The sequence below is a fragment of the Vipera berus genome (assembly GCF_964194415.1).
Source record: "Vipera berus genome assembly, chromosome: Z".
NCBI lineage: Eukaryota > Metazoa > Chordata > Lepidosauria > Squamata > Viperidae > Vipera > Vipera berus.
In genome coordinates this window covers 31,157,582-31,179,148 of record NC_138205.1, presented here as the reverse complement: position 1 = coordinate 31,179,148, position 21,567 = coordinate 31,157,582, and the positions used below count along the sequence as shown (strand labels likewise).

At 37.6% G+C, this 21,567-nt stretch overlaps 1 protein-coding gene across 1 annotated transcript; it reads right to left on the bottom strand.

Moving 5' to 3' along the window:
* Window positions 1-1,680: 1,680 nt before the first annotated feature.
* Window positions 1,681-20,906, bottom strand: LSM12 (LSM12 homolog). Its single transcript, XM_081343808.1, has 6 exons — window positions 20,454-20,906; window positions 18,862-18,995; window positions 16,547-16,656; window positions 14,966-15,092; window positions 9,065-13,197; window positions 1,681-2,227 (listed from the first exon to the last, which is right to left on the bottom strand). Exons 1-5 carry the CDS (start codon window positions 20,572-20,574, stop codon window positions 13,105-13,107), a joined length of 585 nt encoding a protein of 194 aa, XP_081199934.1. The 5' UTR covers window positions 20,575-20,906; the 3' UTR covers window positions 1,681-2,227; window positions 9,065-13,104.
* Window positions 20,907-21,567: the final 661 nt, after the last annotated feature.

Sequence of the window (21,567 nt, the reverse complement as noted above, 5' to 3'; positions counted from 1 at the left end):
TGCGGTGGTCCACCAGGATCCGTGGGCCCCCGGCCTATCTCAAAGACTATGAATACTGAACAGACTGAGGATGATATCTATCCTAGGGGAAAGGGGTGTTATGTAGTGAATATATATAAAGTTGTGTTAATCCCTGCTAAAGTGAAACTAACTTAACTCCAACTGCTTGTGAAGCTAAAATGAAACTAACCTTTAGATGACCCTGACTGTTAACTCCAACTGTTTTGGAGGGAAACTTTGAACATTCATATTTGGGCGGGTTTTTCAAGTATTGTGATTGGTTAAGGCCCTGTGGGTTCAGAGTATAAATTACAGGCAATTTCCTGCATTCTCCAGTTCTAGTTTGAGTCTATAAATAATGTTGTAACTATGCTGGTCTGCTCCTTGCCTACTGAAGCCTACTATTCAATAAGTTTCTTTGTATGAATTTATAGGGAAAAGCCTTTAGACAGTTTGGAATTTTTTAGAATAAAGTATCACATGACACTGTATCATAATGGGTTTTTCGTGTATATTCCAAGCTCAGTTATTATTTTACATGTGTTGTGGCTTAGCAATCTGTATAAACTTAACCAGTTATGACTCATTGAACAAGCCATGGCTTAATGCTAAGTGTGATTTTAGTCAGTGACAGAAATTCTCTCAAATTATATCACAAAATGCTTTCTCTATTTCTCTGCTGCTATCTCATGGCTATCTAGATGTTTGCAGTCAAGAGATGGCAAACCTAATTTATTTAGAACAATAACTTTGGAAGAAAGCAGCTGAAAGTCAAAAAGCAGATGGCTGACGCAGTTGCTGAATCATTTCTTAATGCACTAGTTTCCTGGTATAAATGCAGTGTGTTTATCACAGAAACTTTTGTGTAATTTGTAGTTTGGTTCTGAATTGGATTGCTGCTGAAACTTTGATTCCCACTGCTAGCTATGTTCACAAAATGCGTCACCAGGTCAAATAATGATCTAACAGATGTATTCACATGATTAACTGAGTTTAATTAAATCTGTTAACCTATTTTAGGTGTTTTTGCGACACAGCATGCTCTGTGAGTCCAGTCTGCCTGGTTATAGTCCAGTACATTTTACAGAACTAGAAATTGGATTAACTTGGTAAACAGAAAGGCATGTAATATGAAGGCAGTCACAAAATGCTCCTTTTCCTCCCTCATAAGATTTGACCCATCTGGTTCCATATATCCACATGCAAAATCCTGCTGTTATGGGGAAATAACTAAGGAGGAGCAAACATGAAATGGAAAGCAAATGGCTAGTGAGGAATGTTGAAAAATCAGAAGAAATAGAAGTTAGCATTTGATAAATTTTAAAATATGGATGATTCTAGATTAGCCAACCTCAGACCACCAAACTTCAAAAAGTTTGGGAATGCAAATCCCCAAATCCCCAAGTAGTAGGTTTCCCTGGAGGATGCCAATGAGGGAGTTTGCTAGATGATATTAATGTGAAAAGTTAAACAAGATTATACAGCAGGTAGTTCTCGCTTAATGATCACTTATTCAGCGACCTTTTGAAATTTTCAAAGGACTTTTATATCTTGTATATGAAGTTATATCTGTTGCAGTGCCCCTACCATCATATGATTAAAATTCCAACACTTGGCAGTCTGCCGATTTTTACAACTGACTGTAGCAGTGCTGCAATGCATCCATCTCTCCCTCCCGTCTCATTTGCCCGCTTGGCCTATTGGCACATGCAAAGCTGCTGTGGTGCTGGGCCTGCTCCCCACTGCTCCTGTGAGGCCTCAGCCAGTTATAGCTAACAGTGCATGTGTTGTAAAATTGTAAGGTAATAATGTTAGGTATCAGTTTATAGGATTGCCAGGTTCATTTAGTTGATAGTACCGTGTTCTACAACCTTCCATTTCCATTACAGAGGGGTCTATGAAATACGCCACAGCCAACTCTCTATGGCCAACTTGCCGCAGGACAATAGTTACATTAATATCAAAGACATGATGGAATAGAATAATTAAAGAAAGGATGCAAAAGGAGGGAAAGAATGAAATGTGAATGACATTTTTTTATTTTTTATTTTAAATAATTAAATTGAACTGTTCAATTGTCCCATGTGAGTTGTCCTGTGACGAGTTGTCCATGATGAGTTGTGTCGCAGCAAGTTATCCCATTCCGCTACACAGAGCCAAGGAAATGCCCTTGAATCAAATATCCAAAATCCTTTAAGTAGACAATGACAAATGCATTCCTTAAATCCTGGAAAAAGAGTAGAGGGACATGAGAGATTTGTATGATTCTGTAATTGCTACATAACCTACAGTATAATTCTAGTCTTCCTGAGGAGTTGGTTTCCTAGCCCAGTCTCCCAGTCCAGAGTTAGATTTTAACCTTCATAATTTCCCAGGTAACATCTCCAGCTATGAACATGTAACTAGAGTTTCAATACAACTAAAATAAGCCAGATTGGAGAATATTGGTTTATTTGGCATCTAGCACTAGTAGTTAAAATACTTAGGAGCATTTTCCAAAATCTAATCAGACTGTTTTCAATATTCAAAAATGAAGTTCAGCGTCACCCAACTGCAAGAGAAAGATCCTGCTAGATATTCCAAGCCCATTCTGCCAAAGAGAATCAATCGTCATTGTTATAACCATGCACATGCAAAAATTATTGGCCAAAAAAAGTAGTTTTATCCTTTGGGGGGGGGGGAAGAGAGCTTTGGAATTCTTATGAAATCAAATATATACATGTAGTCCACAAAGCCCAGGGCTTTTTTTCTCATAGAACGCTCAGAACGGAGTACCGGCACCTTTTTTGGATGGAACCTTGTAGGGTAGGCAAGGCAGGTTGTGTGACACGTGTGAGTTCCGGCACCTTTTTCTTTTACAAAAAAAGCACTGACAAAGCCTATAATGCTAGCCTGCAGAACAATTCAACTTTTGAAGTCCCTACTTTCTGCTCAGACAAATGCCTCCCCTCCTGCCAATTGAGCAACTTATACCCATTTTCTAATTCATGAAGCTGCCATTCTCCATGGGAGAGGATCATATTTCGGTCATTAGTCACCTGAGTCCCTATGGCAGGAAGATAAAATCATCCCCCATAGCACCTTGTCTATTATTAAAAGCTCCTTGCTGCCCAGCTAATATTGGCTTTGTTCATTTAAGGAAGAACAGAGAAGGATCCTTGAACGGGCAGATATGTTACATGCTGCAGGACATTCTCCTAACAGTGCAGGAGTCTACACCTTATCAGAAAACCTGGAATTATTGCAGAAATTAGCTTCCTGAAATGGCAAACCCTTTCTTTCAAAGGGAAACAACTTTGTTAGATGGAGCTATCTCAATAGGAGTCGGAACAAAATGCCTCCAGGAGACCCCACTCTTCTGTAGCCCCTCACCTTAATTTCCCCCTGTAGGATCTTCTGATTGGATTCATACGCTTAATCAAGTCAGTAAGATCTGTACACATTATAAATATATGATTAAATTTTGTTTCGAGCCACAACAATTTTTATGAATCCAGTTTGTTTAGCTTGCTGCATTAGCATATAATGGAAGGTCAGAAGATTGGCTTAGTAAACTGTATAAACTTCAGAAGCCTTTTTTACTTAAAAATGGAAAAATGTTGGTTTTGATGATTAGCTAACATAAAGAAAGAACAGTAATGTGATGTTAGAGAGAGATTAACATATATTTGTACTTATACTAGCTGCAAGGAATATTGGAAGCCTCTTTTTTATATCTTTTTTCCTTTCTTTTCTATTTTTCTTTATTTTTCTTGCATTTTTTTCTTTTGATTTCTTTCTTTTGAACACAGCTATACCCTTCTCCCTTATTGCCTAACTATCCATGCATACCCTCTTCGATCACAGTCCCCATCACTCCTCTTTCACCCTTTACCAGGAAGGACACATTTTCTACCACTCTTTAAGCAGTTACATTGCAGAAAAATCCTGCTCTTTTGCTTGGCAGTTTAATACTTCCAGAAGATTCCTGAAGACAGAAGGAAAAATGCTTCTGGTGCTGAATTTGTCAGTCAAGCTGATAGGCTGATTGATACATCACACAAGGATAATGGCTGTGTTCTTACAAACACTGAACCACAAAGCACCAATTTTAGTCTACTGGTCTGACTCCAAATAAAACAGCCGCCAGTTGCAAGTCCCAAGAAGATGCAGAAAAAGTTATATAGCCTATATGTTATTTTTTTTATAAAGAGAGTGGGGGAGGGGGGGAGAGACCATATCACAACCTTGCTAATTTTTAACTGCAGTATATAATTAACTTCTCTTTAGACAACATCCAATGTTCCTGGAAGACATTCTAGGAATGTCAATTTTATAAATTGGGGTGATCTATTGTCAAAACTGTCCCCATTCAGAATTGACACATTTTATGAATTCTGTGGTATCTGGCAAGAGGATGCACAATGCCACTATTATGTCAGTCTCCCTCTCAGTGGGGGAGAAAATAAGAAATGCCATTTATCAGAGGAAGAGAGATAAATATTTGTTGAATGGATTCCTCTGCCTCTGTCCTGTAGGATAAAGAAGGGTGTGGATTATATGCATGGTGTATCTACAAACAGAGCATCAGCTCAGTTTCCCACATGTGAGCATTTATGTCTAATAGAAACAGAGAGGGCAGCATACTATTTGTGCAGAAGCAGTTCTATTTCACTTTCTCTGTAATTTTGAGGCTAAATATGTATGCATGTTAATATGTATTAATATATAGCACACAGACTAATATGAAAATGGATTGATTGCCCACCAATCAATGAGTATCAAAGGAACAATGGAGATGGGTCACATAATATTATTGCATACAGGAGATCCATTATGTAAAGGAATACTACTTTAGAACAGGAACTGATCATATTGATATAGAATGAATAAACTCTATGGTGCCAAAATGTGGAAAACATCATGTCTTCTATGCTATGTATTTTATCCTTTTTAGAGAATATTTATTCTGAGTTCATTCCAATATTTGAGCTGACAACTTTAAATGCAAACAGCTTTACTTCTTCCTTGGAGTGTGGTAGTAGGAACCCAAACTAATGTTTAGTGGAGACTACATCTCCAGAATAAAGCTCTCAGCAGTGATGGCATTCCATTTTATGACTTTTATTATTTATTTATTCTTGTAAATAAAACACCCCTTTATTCTTTTTATAAATAACTCAAGGTGGTGAACATACTGAGTACTCCTTCCTATTTTCCACAGTGTTGTAGTAACAGGTAACAGGTAGGTGAAACTACCCTGCACAGATATTTTAAAAGTGAGACAGTCACCCAGAACTAGAAGATGAGGGGGGGGGGGAACTGTGCTTGAGTCAATATTTACATCAGAGGACATATCTCTGCAAGACTTTTGCAGAAGAAATGGAGAACCAAAGACTTCTCTGTTAAAAACAGATCTAATAATTATGGTGGAATGAGGAGCCAGTGAATAAACCAGCTGCTTGTAACTTTTTCCAGACAAGGTAGTTCACCAGTGCTCCTTATAGCTGCTCCTCATGAGAAGACCCACAAGACAAGAGACCTCCAGCAAGTTTAGAGCTCTGGGAGACAAAGGAATAGCTAACTTGGTCAACCCACAGTCAGTGCCTATAAGGACATTGGATCCATATATTTCCCTTTCTATTCACTTTCAGACATTGCAATATTATTTTTTCAGCTTTAGGAACCTATGGATCAACACGTTTTTAAAAATAAGATGTTTCCTTCAATTCTTAGCAAAATAAGTTTTAAATACAAATTTAAAGACATTTTTTTCTAGAATAAACAGCAAAAGGGTGATTAAAATTTTGATTTTTAAAAAATACAAACAGTTTAAGGATCAAAATAAACTGGAAATAGGATTTGAGATTAATTATAAGAATCCTTCCCATGGGAAAATACTTTTGGTTTGTTTGAATCTTTATAAAACATGATAACATGAGAGGGGAGATTGGACAGTAGAGAGAACTGGAAGGAAATAAGAATTACTGTTAAAGGAGAAGATCACTTAAACTTGACTTCTATTAATACAGAATGGAGGAAAATATTTTAACATTCAGTATATTGAAGGGTGTTTTTAAACAATAGATCCAAAAATTAATTTTTAAAAAACGTCTTCATATATACACCATGTTTAAAAGATGTTATGGAAGAGGAGTAAGTTTTACCAGACAAGACTGAGACTGAAAATGGATTTAAAAATGTCAAACTATAAGAATGATAGGGGGAAAGATGCTACACTGGACATACAAAAGAAGCAGCTGATACCTTAGGAATGAAAAAGAATATGCAAATAAAAAGTATGACCTTTTATATTGGATTTACACAAGAGGCTTGTTAAAAATTTGAAGAATTTTGTAAGAAAGGACAAAAAATAAAATCAAGTTTTAGGACATTATTTAAAAAATTAAAGTTCAAGATTGTTAAAAGGAAGAAATATAAATTTGGTTTATTTGATCAAGGTTAAAATAGGTATGTTGTTGTCTCTGGTAAGCATAATGCACATCAGGACTCAAATAACAGGGCCTTATAGATTTGTTTACAGAGAAATATGGGAAGAAGAAACCATTTGTTGTATTTTAAGATAAAGTGAGATATAACCTACCATAATTATTAAGGATCACGAGCACCAAGCCAACATCACAAAGCCAATATGTGTTAAGTCTGAAAGGTGCTTCATTAATAGCCCTGCACTATTAACTAATTTGTATTATTATAAACAAGCAGCATCTATAAATGCTAAGATTCTTGCTATCTTTGGGACTATGCTCTCTGGCTGAAACTGCTCACCCAAAATGTGCCAGTAGAAAGGAAATGTTGTATCAAGCTCTTGAAATTCTGGACAGGACCTTGAACTGTGGTAGCAACCCTTTCTCTCTGAAACTGTTAGACCCTCAAGTTCAGGATGCCCCTCCCATTAATATTTAGGTAGACTTAAAACCTTACTATTCAGCAGGGGCTTTGGTGGGAGGCTGTCATAGGACTCAGACAGAAATGCAGAAAATTTCCTTTTTCTAGGATCCATTAAGTTCCCCAAAACATTATCCTCTCAACTGAGCCTGTTTTGGAAATATTATTTTTACTGTGCTTAAATGCTTCATAATAGTTTAAGATGTTTGCATCTACACTTAAACCAAACTTAAATAAAATTAAGGAAACTGCTATATTGCTCAAGGTAACTTGGATATTCTGTTCCCTGTCTTTAGGCCCCCAATAAGAGATCCAAACACTTATTTGGCTTAACATGCTACAGAACTGTATACAGAATATTCTGCTAAAAAGCCATTGCTTAAAAAACAGAAGTGTGCATATTCTAATTTCTGTGTTATTCGGCTGTAACCTACAGATCATATTGTAGGAATAACAAAAGCTGAGTTCTCCTAATGCTGGAGTCTGGTCTAGAACCTTCCAGGAGTCAGGTTACAGTAATTCTACCATTATCACAATCAGAAAGGACATTGGGAATATGATCCCCACTCCAACATACCAGAAACCCAAGTCGCAAATTTTGGGCCTCATACATAGCAAAATTCTGATTAGGCTGGCTCATGACTTGTTTTCCATTATCTTGACATAACAAATTTAGAACTAAATCTTTATTGTAACTCAAAAGCAGTACCATTACAAACTGCTGCCTGTCTAAAATGAAGGCCAATTCACAACCTGAATGCTCCCCGGGTTTAAATCCAGTGCCTTTGGTTCATGCATATTTTTCTGCTAACCAACTCTCACTTTGTTTTACAAACTTATTTGTAAATGGCACTGCTTGTTAATATTCTCTGTATTTCTGCAGTGGGAAACTTCAGCCACTAAGAAAACCCCAACAGCTTTTGAATTGTCCCTCAATACATATCAAAAGATGTACTGTACGGTTAAAATTGAAATACAATCCTTGTTCTGATTATTAGCTCTAGACTAGCCCTGCACTCAGTCTGTCCACTAAATCTCTTTTTCCAGTGCCTTGTCTTTGTCACTGTGGGAACTTTACACTCAGGTTTGCAATGATGGCTCTTTTGTTACAAACCACTTCGTCAATTATTTTTACCATTGTTTTTATATGATTCAAGGCAACAAACATATCTAACATTCCTACACCTATTTTCACCACAACCACCACCCTGAGATGGTTAGGACTGAGAGCGGCCCAGTCATTCATCAGGCTATCATGCCTGTTAAGATGTTTAGAACTTAATTCCTCTTTTTTAAGCTAGCATCTTAACCACTTCATCAAATTGGCTCTTAATCCAGTCTGCTCTACTTAACTCCCCATACCTTTTTTCAGTCTACTGTAATGTCTTCCTCTTGTAATGTTTGTATTTCAGCTTTGTCCAGCAGTCTTATCTTGTGAGAAGTCACGATTCAAGGCAAAGTGACAGATTTCCATCCCCATCAATTCAATTTGGGCATTTAAATGTCCTCAATACATGTGATTTTATTATTACATGTTTTATTTTACATATTATTAGTCTTTCATTTTGCTTTGCTAATGTAGAGCCATGAAGATGACTTTAAAGGGAATATTCAAAAGCCATTACAAAACAAGGACAAAAATGTTCTTAAGAGCTGGGAGGAGATAGTATTAGAAAAAGGCTTAGACTGGTTTCCCTCTGACGCGTAGGGGGAAAAGAGGGAAGTAAAAACAAGCTGACTTGCAGGATGCATTTTGGCTTAGTTCAGTTCAGATGTTACACCATCCCAAATGTTAGATTCACCTATTTCTATTTTGAAATGGTGACAGTTTATGTGTGCCATTTTGTAATGATGTTAAAATTCAGGGGGGAAATGATATATTTAACTCCCAAAGGGAAAAACAAAAAAGGGACTGCAATCTATTAGACTATGAAAAATTTTGCTTTTCAGGCCCTACTGAAAAGGTCACCATGCAGTTTGGGAAAACTCTGTATAAGCAGTTTACCTTGGGGAAAAATAATCAAAATGCACATTAAAATTGCTTTTTATATATATTTCATAGCATGATTCTCTCTTCTCTTCACCTTATTCTATTTTTACTAATAGCTACTTCTTGTAACTATACACAATTTAAAATTAACTTTCATTTTTATACTGCAAACATTTACAAAAGTACCTCAAATCATAGCTCTTAACTACAAAATTATAGCTTAATGGCTGATAAACGATTTAGATTTGTTAGGTCTCTGCTCATGGAGATGTGTCCTGCTGCCTTCCTTTTAACAGCTTGAGAATCAGTCTCAATTGTTATCTGTAAAAGAGATTAGATTTCTGGGTATCATAAAATTTGAAAATACATGTTGCCTACTCTCAAATGCTGGGACATCTGTGTATGACTATCTAATATTCTTGCTGTTTCTGATTGGGAGTGCAAATAACACATTGAATACCTTTCATGAACAATCATAAATTTAATCAAGTCTCTGGCTTATGGTTGTCTTATATACTGCTGGGCATATCTTGCCTATTTCAATTTTGTATATAGTTAACAATTTTGTTGTTACTCACCTGATTACAATGTACATACCATTTCAATTAGCATTGCTACATTAGAGATTAAACCTTGTATGTGTGCATTTTTTCTGTTGACAGATTCTTCCAGATCGGTATGCCAGCAGCAATACAGGATGCCAAAATCAGTACAGCAGTAGGAGAGCCAAAGAAAGGCAGGGCAATTCGTTTTTACAACTAATACATGCTACTGTTTTTCTCCAGATAGACCATCTTTCTTACAAAAGTTAAACTGAACCAAGCTCACATTTCGAGAGCTAAGACCAACTATGCCCTAGACAACCAAGCACAACTGAGTTACTTACATGGCTTTGAAAACTAATATTTTTTTAATATGTATTGATGGCCTATCAGCCAAAAAATGGTGTAAAGACTGGAAAGGAAATAAACTATTATGCACTACATAATACGGGCCCCAATACAGAATCAGAGTCGGAAGAAGTCAGCGAGCCAATTGAACCCAGGCCCTACTTTACACAGGAATCCAAATTAAAACTTCCCAGAAAAAATGTCTGCCTAGCCCTCACTGGAACACACCACTATTCTGAATAATTCACTCCATTCTCAAACAGCTGGTATAATTTTTAAAAACATTTGGTTGGAATGTGCTTATATAATGTCCTGCACGCTAGAATGAAAGGAAACCTTTTTTCTGGGTGGCATCCTTTCAATTATTGCTTCCATCTTTCTTGGGGCAAGCATTTCTTCAACTTATCTCCTTGGACTTACTTTCTAAATCTGATTATAAATGCCCTTCTGTAAATATGTTCCAATTTCTCTAAATCCTTAAAATAGGGTACCAGAATTAGATACAGTACTCAAGGTGGAGTCCAGCCAGAGTAAAATGGAACAATTTACCTGTTATGATTTTGAATTATTTCTGATGCACCATAAAAACATTACTTTGCTGTCATTATTACAGCATTAATTCCTGTTCACTTTGCAGTTAAGTATCACTACCTAATCAGCTATTCCATGTTGCATTTATTTTCTAAGAAGTCCGTGCTTCTCTCATTTTAGTATTTCTAGCCTACGTGTCAAACTCGCAACATCATGTTATGTGTCACAATGTATCACGACTTTTTTTCCATTGCCGGCAATGGGGTGGGCACGATTTCGCCATGACACATCCGGCCCATGGGCCAGCAGTTTGACGCCTCTGCTCTAGACTATCAAAAACATTTATTTTGTCTTGTGGGATTTTGTTCTTTGTATCATCTGCAACTTCAGTTAGCATTCTCTATATCTCTCAATTGAAGTGGCTAATAAAAGTTGAATTCTGCCACTTTACATTAGTTTAATAAGGAACTATTCATGAACACTTTTTGAGCTATGTAGCCACTTCATTCTCATTTCCTAACTACCAGTAGAATGTCTTGAGATATGTCAAAATGGAAAGTCATATGATGTGCAGAGAAATTTATACAACTGTGTCATAGTATTTTAGTGCTTGTTCTAGAGAACAAATGCATAGTGCTTGGTTTGTTTCATAAAGTTTTTCTTTTTTGCTTTCCACACGTTGAAGTTGCACTGTCTTGCAAACAACAAAAATATTAACTCACATATTTTACAAAAATATCCAGCAATTTTATCTTTCATAGAAATATAGAACTGATGTAGGAATAGGCATACCCAACAGAACATATGAGAGTGTACAAGTTGGCATGCAAGTTTGCACATAATGTGCAACTGTATATCCTCATGTGTCCACCAATTGTAGCAAGCATTATGGTATGTTTTCCAATTCTCTGTAGAACCCTCCCCCCAGACATCCTCTACCTGCACGCTTAAAAGACACAAACCCACCAACACAAATGCTTAATTGATGGTTAAAAAAATTCTGGGTTTTTATTGGTTTTGCTAGACAATGCTAAAAAAAATTCCTCCATTCTGAAAGGCAGGGCTTGAATTATTTAAATTTTTATCCTTTTGTTTAAAAATAACAAAAAAGGGAAAAGGGGAGAAGAGATCATAGCAAAAAAAAAACAACAACAACCCAACAGCACCCTCCCATTCTGTGTTATCTTTATATCGTATGTATCTTCAAAATATTTATTTCCAAACCAAGGATACTTATGAATGACCCTGCAAGCAGCAAGTCCAGGAGAAGCAAATCATATAAATGCTGACCATGTCAACAACAGCAGTACATAGACTAATGGACAGAGATTACTTCCAGTCAAAGAATCATACTTGGATTCCCAGAACTACAGCTACTGTGCCTGATCACTATCTACAAACAAAGAAGCTGAAGTCACCTGTCCTTTTAACAATGATATAGCCAGCACTATCCATAATAAGTCATGTCAACACATGTGTCATGTGACATACAGGTGATATACTTGCATCATGATGTCTTACAAAGGTACATAAGTTGCATCATTTGCACCACAACACGTTACTTCTTTTTGCTCCTCTGCAAATGCCATGGACACAGCTGTACACCATTGGATATTTTACTATGCTGCAGAGGAAAATCCCACTGAGGCAGTTTTATTTTCCTACCAATTCAGATGCTTTATTTTCGTGCACAAAAGGCAATTGAAGGACTAAGGACAATCACATTCACGCCCAAATCTTCATGCTCCTGTCCAGCCCCCATTGGGTCACTATGGACAATTCACAGATTGTTCCTCCTACATTATACCCAGGCAACCTCTACCTACAGAAAATCTTTGGGTGCTTCACAGCACATAAGCAAGAGGAAGCTGTGAAATCTAGTTTCCATGCCTTTGAGGATAGAATGATTCCACTACTCTGTAGTCTTGGTTAGCAGTTCTAATCCAGTGGCATTAACAGAGCTCAGATTTGTGGCAATATAACATAATGCACAAGGTAAAATTTACAGAAAGACCAAACGAGAGAAGCCTGTATGCATTCTGAATAGGGCATGACCCATTAAAGCCCAAGCTTCAGCAGAAATCTGATCTTCAGAATTATACCTAAAAATGCCAACTGCAGGAAGCTTGTTAACAAGCATAGAGATTTTTTTTCTGCCATGATCCCAATTTTGAATACTGCAAGAAGCAGAAAAATATTTAAAGGGTATTTTTTATATATATATATACGTATATATATATTTATTATATATATATTTCAAGATAAGAAAAATAAGGCTAATTCAAGCCTTGCCCTGTGCAAACGAAAACCAAAATGAGATCGCCAGTCACAGAAAAGTTCCAATTACATCACTACAGTCAGCTTGTTATTTTCTGTTGTCTCTATTCTTTTTGCTTTTTAATGTGACAACTAGGGAACAGAATTCTCCTAGCATATAGAAGAACAGGGGTGGCACGGAATTGATTTCAGTAAAGCAGAAAAAAACTGGGAGGGAGAAAAATGTCAAATACAAGACAGCTGACTGTTCTAGGGGGAAAACCTGGTGGGCAAAAAAGTAAAGAGTCTGTTAGTCAAGTAATGAATGAGTTTTTAAATTATTCTGTTTTTTGTCTTTGAAGTCTAAAGTTCAGAAGCTGTGGGTCCCATCATTACAGGGTAGCCACGACATAGAAGTGGAACTCCCCTGCCCTCCCCTGACCTCTTTTGAAGAAGTCTTTGTCATCTGCTGCTGCGTGTTCGAAGGGTTCCCCCCACCCCCACCCCCCGCAGGAGCACTCTGTCACAACCAGGAAGGGCAGGCGGAACTCAGGATGAGAGGGCGCTTTCCTTCTGTGTTGGCTGGACTTGTGAACGCTGCATCAGCTTTTGGCTTTCGACATCTCTAAAATGTTTCTCGACCTGGATGGAGAAGGAGGCAAGGAAGTTAGCACTCATTTTAGACAGTGGAACTGCTGGCATGTTCCTGAAAAATAGGGGTTCATGAGGCTGGAAACACTGATTGCAACAAGATGGCCTACAGCTGCGTTCACCAACCTTTTCAGTTCAGCGAAACGATAGAAACGATGGCAGCGGAGGGAGGGGATGGTTTTATATGCGTGTGCACGCCACTTTCATAAGTGCAGCTGTGCATGCGCGCGCCCATGTGTTTCCCAACATTTCCATGGCCTGGTTCTGAACGGACTGCAAGCCAACAAAGGGCCACAGAACAGGGTTTGGGACCCCTGGTTTACAGCAGTTTGAAATTGGGGGTCACTGATGAACCATAAAAGGAATCAAAAAAATTTAAAGCAAAAAAAAAAAAACACAACAAAACCAAGGTGTTTGTGTTCCATTGCAAATATTAAAGAATATTAAGTTTAAGTTTATTGAATTTACATACCGCCCTTTTCCCGTAGGACTCAGGGCGGTTTACAAAGTATTTAAAAACATCAATACAATACAAGAGTTAAAAACAGTTAAAATAATTAAATTTGATCCCTGGGGGGGGGGGAAGGAAACTGTATCAAGGGATTACATTACTTGACATACAGAACATGTCTTTATATAAAACTTCAAACACGACACAAAGACATTTCTTATAGTCCTACTACTGTAGGATTGTGGAATTTCATTCCATACTGCAAATGCAGCTACCACTTTAATCACCTGAATTTTAGCTTGCCTTTTGTTTAATTTTTTAAAAAAGTTACAGGTAGTCCTGGACTTACAACTGCAACCGAGACTGGCATTTTGATCATTGTCATCATAAGCCAAGTCACTGACATGATCAAATCTCATTTACTGTTTTACAGCGGTTGTTAAATGAGTCACGTAATCCTAAATTGGAATCCACTCTCCTAAATGGCTGGGGTTTTTTTTGCCAGAAAATGGTAAATATGTCACAAACTGTGGTCATGTGAGCATGGGACTCTGCAACCAGTCATAAATATAAGCCAACTTGCCAAATGCCCCAAGTGCAGTCATATGTCCCTTGGGGTATATGCCTGAGAAACATTTTGTAACAGCCAGAAGTGTTTTAGAGGCTGTAAACCACCCTTTCCAACACTGAACGTTTGTTAAACCACTAGTCATCAGTCAAGGACTATCTGCATTGCTCGAGGCATACATGTGATGGAATGTGCACCTGCAACAGAAGAGGGGGAGGTTTTTGCCAACTCAAAGGGCGATCCAGCTCAAAATTGCACAATCCCAAACTGAAAGGGGAAGGGGAAAGAGGTTTAGGATAATCATACCATAGAATCTCCCTGGATATATCTTGTAGCTTAGAAAGTTATAGCTTTAGTTTGGCAAGAATCTGTCTATTTGGTGTAAGGAAATAAAATATTGGACTCAGTTGGGTCTCACTATTTCATCTTTGGGCCCGAGCCTGACAATATGAAACCTACATTCATACATTGTATCACCACAGTATACTGAAGCATCATTACTGAAACAATTGTCTGAGTTTACCAAATATAATTAGAAGCTAGTATTTATGAATTATAGTGGCTGGGCTCACATATATTCCAAAATCAAAACAAACCATTTAATGGACAAGCAAGATATGTGAATTCAATTTAAGTTCACTTTTTAATCTGCATGATCAAGGTCAAGCTTGCTTGTGCAGCTGTTCTTTGAACCCCATTTTCTCTTTTCCCTGATAACCCTCTGGTCTTTGTATACTTACTATTTTGCGTACATGACTTAGGGCACTCCCCTCTTTGCCTTTACAGTTTTCCACTTGATATGGAGGGGCAATGACAACTTCTTCCATCACAACTATATTTTTCTCTTGCCATTTACAATCTTTAATACTGGAGAAAGCATAGAGAAATTTTATTGGTTCCGAAAATTCATGGGAATTTGCAATGGAAAAAGGGAACAGGATGATGCTGTTTGTTCTCATCAAGAACTGTCTAATGACTTTCTTTTTAGCCGAAGAACTAGTACTCCTGAACATTCCTATACAGGTAGTCCTCGACTTACAACCATTCGTTTAGTGACTGTTCAAAGTTCCAACAGCACTGAAAAAAGTGATTTGTGACCAGTTTTCACACTCTTATGACCATTGTAGCATCCCATGGTCATGTGATCAACATTAAGGACCTTGGCAACTGACAGCTTCAGGGTCCTAGGGTTAAGCGAGCACCATCTGTAATCTTCCCAGTTGTCTTCTGATAAGCAAAGTCAATGGGGAAACTCAGATTCATTTAACAATCACATGATTCTCTCAACAACTGCAGTGATTCACTTAGCAACTGTGGCAAAAAGATAATAAAATGGGACATAACTCACTTAACAACTATCTCACTTAGCAATAGAAATTTTGGGCTCAATTGTGGTCGTATGTTGAGGACTACCTGTACTAGTTTTTCACGCTGTGAATTTGTTCTGTGAGTATACAAACTTACTTAGTCATTGTTAAATTTTATTTTTATTAGTCCTCAACATTCTATTAACATTATCCTTTTTCAATCATCTAAACATCTGTATATGCTGAACTTTGTAATTGTGTACATATATAGATTAGGTTCACATAATGCTAAATTATGTTGTCAATAAAATATGATTAAATTTATATGCATGTCTAAGACATAAATCATAAACCACAAGGAATTACTTTACACATAATGCTAAATCAAAATGAAATAAACCACATAATGGCTTAGTATGACATCTGAATGTTGTTGTGTAGTCTTACCAAACTGACTTGAAATATGTAACAGGTATTTAAGCTGTAAACTGGTTCTTTTAATGAACAGATGTGCACCCTTCACAATAAACTAGTTTCAATGCAATTTTCATTTTCATTACAGAATTTAAACCCTTTAGAAATACTGTTGCATCTCAAAAAAGTAATTAAAATATACAGTGGGATTTTTTTTAATGAAGTGATTTGCATAAAACATATTTGCTAGTGAAAATGAGGAAATAAAACATTCACAAAGCAAAATTCACACTATCAACATAAATTCACCAGCAAATAATCATACACCATTTTGTATCTAATAGCCATAACAATCCAAATTATGTGGGGTTAGAATAATTCACTTAACATATTCAATTTTAATCACAAAAAGTGAGGAAAAAATTCAGTTTTATTTCCAAACTCTTGATTTTTAAGGAAAATGAAAGAAAAACCAAATTAATGTACGCTTGTATTTGTTGGAACGAGCACTTGAAAGGGATAAATTTACTCTAGCAATTTCTGCTCAAAAATTATCTACTAAGTCCATTATATCTATATACGTAAGTTCATGTTACTTACGTCTTGTGTATAGTCTGAAATAGTTGTTGTCCTTCCAAGGAGACACCAGCACTAATTGCATATGCCTGGCTCATCTTTTCTTCCTTCTCCATCCGTGCTTTGCTTGCAAGCTGCAAAGGTACATGAGAGATGCAGTAACTTTAATCTTCAAATGGAATTGGATCTGCGGAATGTCTGGATGAGATATGGGACTAATTCCATCTCATGAACTTAAGTTATTTAACTAGTTAAAAACTCTCCAAATCAAAACATGTAAACCACAGATAATTTTAAAATAAGGAAGCAACGAAGTAGTTTTAAGAAGATTAAATGGGTAGAGGGAAAGATGAGGGGAAAATGAGATACAGCTAATATACAGTAGTCCAATTGAATATCCAAATCCAGGATTTCTGGGAATTGAAGTCCACACATCATAAAGCTGCCAAGTTTGAGAAACACTAGACTAGAAGAAATGTACAAAATGCTTCACTTATAGCTTTATTTGTAGGAAAGAAAGTTAGTTAACTAAATCCATTTATTTATTTCTCTGGCAAGAATTGAAATGTGGCTATCAAACAACACCAAGAAGCCTCCATATTTTCTCCCTTAATTAACAAGTGCCATTGAAGACTCTGACAGATGAAGAAATTATTTAATTGGGAATATGCTCAACAGGCATATAACAGAACTATGTTTCTATAGGCAAATCCATTTTCCCCTCATGCCACCACTCTGTGAATATCTAATCCTCACAATACTATCATATGTGTAAATATATCCACCCATGTTTTATGGCTGTAGTATTAGCATTATTATCCTTCTCATACTCTCTACTACCCCCTCTTATAGGTATCATTATTGTAATTATTACTGTTACTTTGCATGTACACTGAAAGCTTGTGTGCTGGAGACAAATTCCTTCTAATCACACTTGGCCAAATAAACCCTTCTCTTCTCTTTAGCAAAATTGCACTACAAAATCAAAACTCTGAAAGCAGCAGTAACTGCCTTTCTATACTTTGCCCTTGTATGATAAATAGTTTAGTAGGCCCCAATACCCACCTGATATTATTTTAAATACTGCTGTATATTTGCATTTCCAGTGCAAAGCCAAATTACTTGACACTTAGTACAAAATTGAACTGTGTTATTATTCACTCTTCCAAATCCCACATGAAACATGTAGAACATAGGAACTTCTGAACAAATTTCTCCCATTACCCCTACAAGAGTTACATCTACATTCATCTAATTATATAAACCAGTCATTCCCAACTCTAGGCAATTAAAAGATAGAACATCTATGGGAAAAGGAAAAGCCTTGACCCAGAGATAGGCATCTAAGTAAAAAGAAAACAAAACCTAATAAATAAATAGCTGGACCAGTGCTTAATAGGGATACCTCATTCCAGTGATAAACAAGAGGATAGCCATCTTTCTTGAATCTAGCATTCTCCTATCAAGTCCACGCTATAATCATATATAACTTTGAGGGAAGGCTGCCTTGTCCAACTAAAATGCATCAGGGAAATGAGATACAGTTGAACAGTAAAATACTCTCAAGATTAAGAATGCATTTTTAAAGCCTGAAAATTATTATGGGATATTATTTCCAAATCAGAGATAATGAGAAAATTAGAAGAATTGAGATGCACATTTAATTTTAAAGTGATTAGACATGTGTGCACAAAACACATGCATTGTCAAAATTTGCTCCCATGTTTCCTGGCCATGCCTGCAACTGTCTTGCATAATAATGGGGAATCACTGTTGAAATGACTTTTGAAAGATGGTTAAATTGTGCATTGGTACTGTGACTGGCAAGTTATCTTCTGCTGGCTTATAACCTCCAATGTAATAGAATTCTCATAATCTTTAGTGTCTCATGAAGTGTACACATCAGCAAAGTTTAGTATTTTTATCTGTTATTTAAACTTGCAATCTTTCAAAAAAAATTGTGGTACGGTAAGAGAAAAGTTAAAGTTGACCACTAATGCTGATAAAGTCAAGAGAATATTAAACACATGGTACTATATTAATTTCTTGGCCAAGCCAAAGCCAAATGAAATAATTTGATCTATTCATAAGAATTACATAACTAATTCATTGTTTTATAAGACTGCTGTGCTAGGATTTGAGAATTCCTGGAGTAGGAAATATCTAACAATTACCAGAAAAAATAATTAACTTCAAAACTATATTGTTGCTACTGAAAATATAATGGCTAAGAACATCAAGATGCAGTTTAAAAGTCAATTGGAACTAAACAAAAAATATTTTATGCTGCGAAGTTAGTGTATGTGACTTCAAAATCCATATTCACAAAAGATTCTTACCTTGCTAACATTGAGTGAAGCTAAAGGTGGGGGTGTTTCCGTGCGGTCATTAATTATGTTAACTTCTGATACATACTGTAAATTTATAAGCAAGATATCTGCGTGGTTAGGTTTACCACTTGAGGAAGGGCATTCTGGGGAAAAAATATTAAGGAAACATACAAAAGTTGTATAGCAATTCAGTGTGATACACTTCTATGAAGGAAGATTTTATCTTTATGGTATATCCAACATAATCAGGATTGCCTCCTGAGAAAAGTTGCAAACAAATTTAACAGCACAAGATTAGTTCACTTAAAATGTCCAGCAACAGGTACTAACTATATAAACCAAACCTTACCCAACAGAACAATCATTTTCTTAACATCCATGAGGTTGCTGTCAAATCACCCAGAATACTAATTTCATTGTCAATAATTAAAAAAACAGATCAAAGCCTCCTATTACAAGACTGAACACAGAATCTTGTACTGCTACTCTGCCCCACCACGGATATTCCTTTTTTCCATGAATTTATTTGCAATAGCTTACCCTTTCAAAGTCATACAGGTTGAAATGAACTACACTTGGAAAAGAGAAGGTATGGAGCTTCAGTCTTCCTAATATGGGTATTATTTCTTAGATCAAGAAAAATATCAGGTAGACTACTGCATTATTAGGTTTCTTGCCTTTTAATAGCTATGACTGTACATCACACCATTCACATCTCATCATCATTCATTAACTCAATTTCTCTGAGTTCTTCAATTCAAAAACTATGGCCCAGACTATGATTGCCTTAAACGTAGTCAGTGAAGATCCATAGCAGTTACAAGAAATAACTACTCCAACTACTCCTTTCTTTTTGCTGCAAATCTTTTTCCAATTCATGTAATAAGATATCCCAAACCAAATATTAATGTAAACCTTGAAAGGTTTACACACGTCAAAAGCAATAGCATAAACAGCAAATGAACTTACATAGATTGACTTGCATAAAGTACTTTTCAAAGATTATTCATACACTCAGATTACTAGCCATCATATATTGAGAAATCAAGTGTTACACTCAATGAAATCATGCACCACTGTCCTCAAAGCAGCTTTCCACACCCTATCTCCATAAATTACATATTCTTGACATATCCCCCAATTTTTCTTCCATTTCTATTACAATACCAGAAAGCACTTTCTATGCCTCAGTTTTCACTTCTTATCCATCTATTAGCACTCAGTTTTCTCCCCTTCCTAGTTAACGTAATGGCTCTTCTTCACCCTCCTTCCTGTACAGTTCACCTCTGGCTCCAATTCCATATGCAAATAGTATGGTTCAAATACCCTGATAGTCCTTCAATCAAATCTCCTCTTTCAAAATTAGACCCCCTCCCCCAAAGCCACGCTTCTAGGTTTCTGGGAGTCTTTGACGTAGCGCTCATTCCAGCAACAGCCCCAATCTTTCCAAATCTGTCACAGCTCCTCATGCTTCCATCTGCCGAAGAGGATCGAGCCGGCCGAGCTCACGTGCCACTTTCCCATACAGACCCCTCGCAGGCCCAGCGACGGCCTCCCCTTGCCCTACCGAAGCTCTGCCCTGCCCTTCCCAATCAGGATACTGAGTGCCAACATCTTGCTGGGGTAATCAAAAGCCACCACCTCGCCTTGCAGCCGCTGTTCCTGGCAAGTCCGGCACGACACCTGGCTGCCCACACTGAAGTACTCGCCCGGGGCCGCCATCTTGTTTCAGGCCCAGGACGCAGCGGCGGCACCCTTCGCGCCCCCGCTGCTCCTCTGCAACCTTCGCTGAGGTGGCAGAAGGAATGGCGCGAGGAAAGGGAGCGCCGAAATCGTTCCCGGCGCGCCAAACCGGGCCCGATGCGCTCGTCTCTCCTCCTTAGCCACCTGGCTCCTTCAGCCTAGGCGGAAAAAAAAAGGACGAGTGGCCAAGGCGACGGGGCCCCGCCTGTACGTCGGCCCCTCCCGCACCCACGCACGCACGTGACGTCACTAGCAAATCGAGAGGCGGTTGGCTGCCTGTTCGGCGGTCCCTTCTTAGGGAGGTGCGAGTATCCCCCTACCAACGTTTGGAAAGAACACCACGGGGAGCAGAGGCCGGTTAAAAGGGGGAGGAGCGGCAGGAAAGGGGCGGGCCCTGAACCAGCGAATCTGTTTGGGGGGGGGTCCAGCTGGGAATTTGAGCTGGTGTTTTATGCAGATTTTCTCTGAAATAAATCTGATTAAGGATTAAACTTTTTCTCAATTGATGACCATAGAGTGATCACTCTCACTTCGAGGGCAAACATCGCGGCTGCAATCTTAAACCCGCTGAACCGAGAGAAATATGATTGCTTAGTAGAGGCTGCTTCTGAGCAAGCACGCCCGCATTTTAATTGTAAGATTGCAGATTACCTGTTCGAGAGCAAGTTTAACCTGCAGAAAAACTACGATGGACTGCAAAGTGGAGATCGGCCAGTGCATCGCCCCTAAGGATGCATTGCTGTTTGGGGGCGAATAAATCGAACTCCATTTAATTCAGATGCAAAATTTAGGATCATTCATTAGTTTAATAACTTGCCTTTCCTCCAGGAGCTTAAGATGGTGACCACCGCATGCTCTTTTCCAGCATTTCCCGACTGCAGTAGTATTGGATTGCGAAATAATTCCTGGTGCCATATTATCCGGTCTCTAAAGGTGGACCTGGATATGCAATGCCTTTAAAGCCTTTAAACT

Coding starts and splice junctions, on each gene's coding strand:
- LSM12 (XM_081343808.1), bottom strand. CDS start 20,574: ATGGCGGCCCCGGGCGAGTACTTCAGTGTGGGCAGCCAGGTGTCGTGC. Junction 18,996..20,453: donor CAGCAAGATGTTGGCACTCA/GTATCCTGATTG, acceptor TTTTTTCCCCAG/AATGCCCTTCCTCAAGTGGT. Junction 15,093..16,546: donor TTTCAGACTATACACAAGAC/GTAAGTAACATG, acceptor TGCTTTCTCCAG/TATTAAAGATTGTAAATGGC.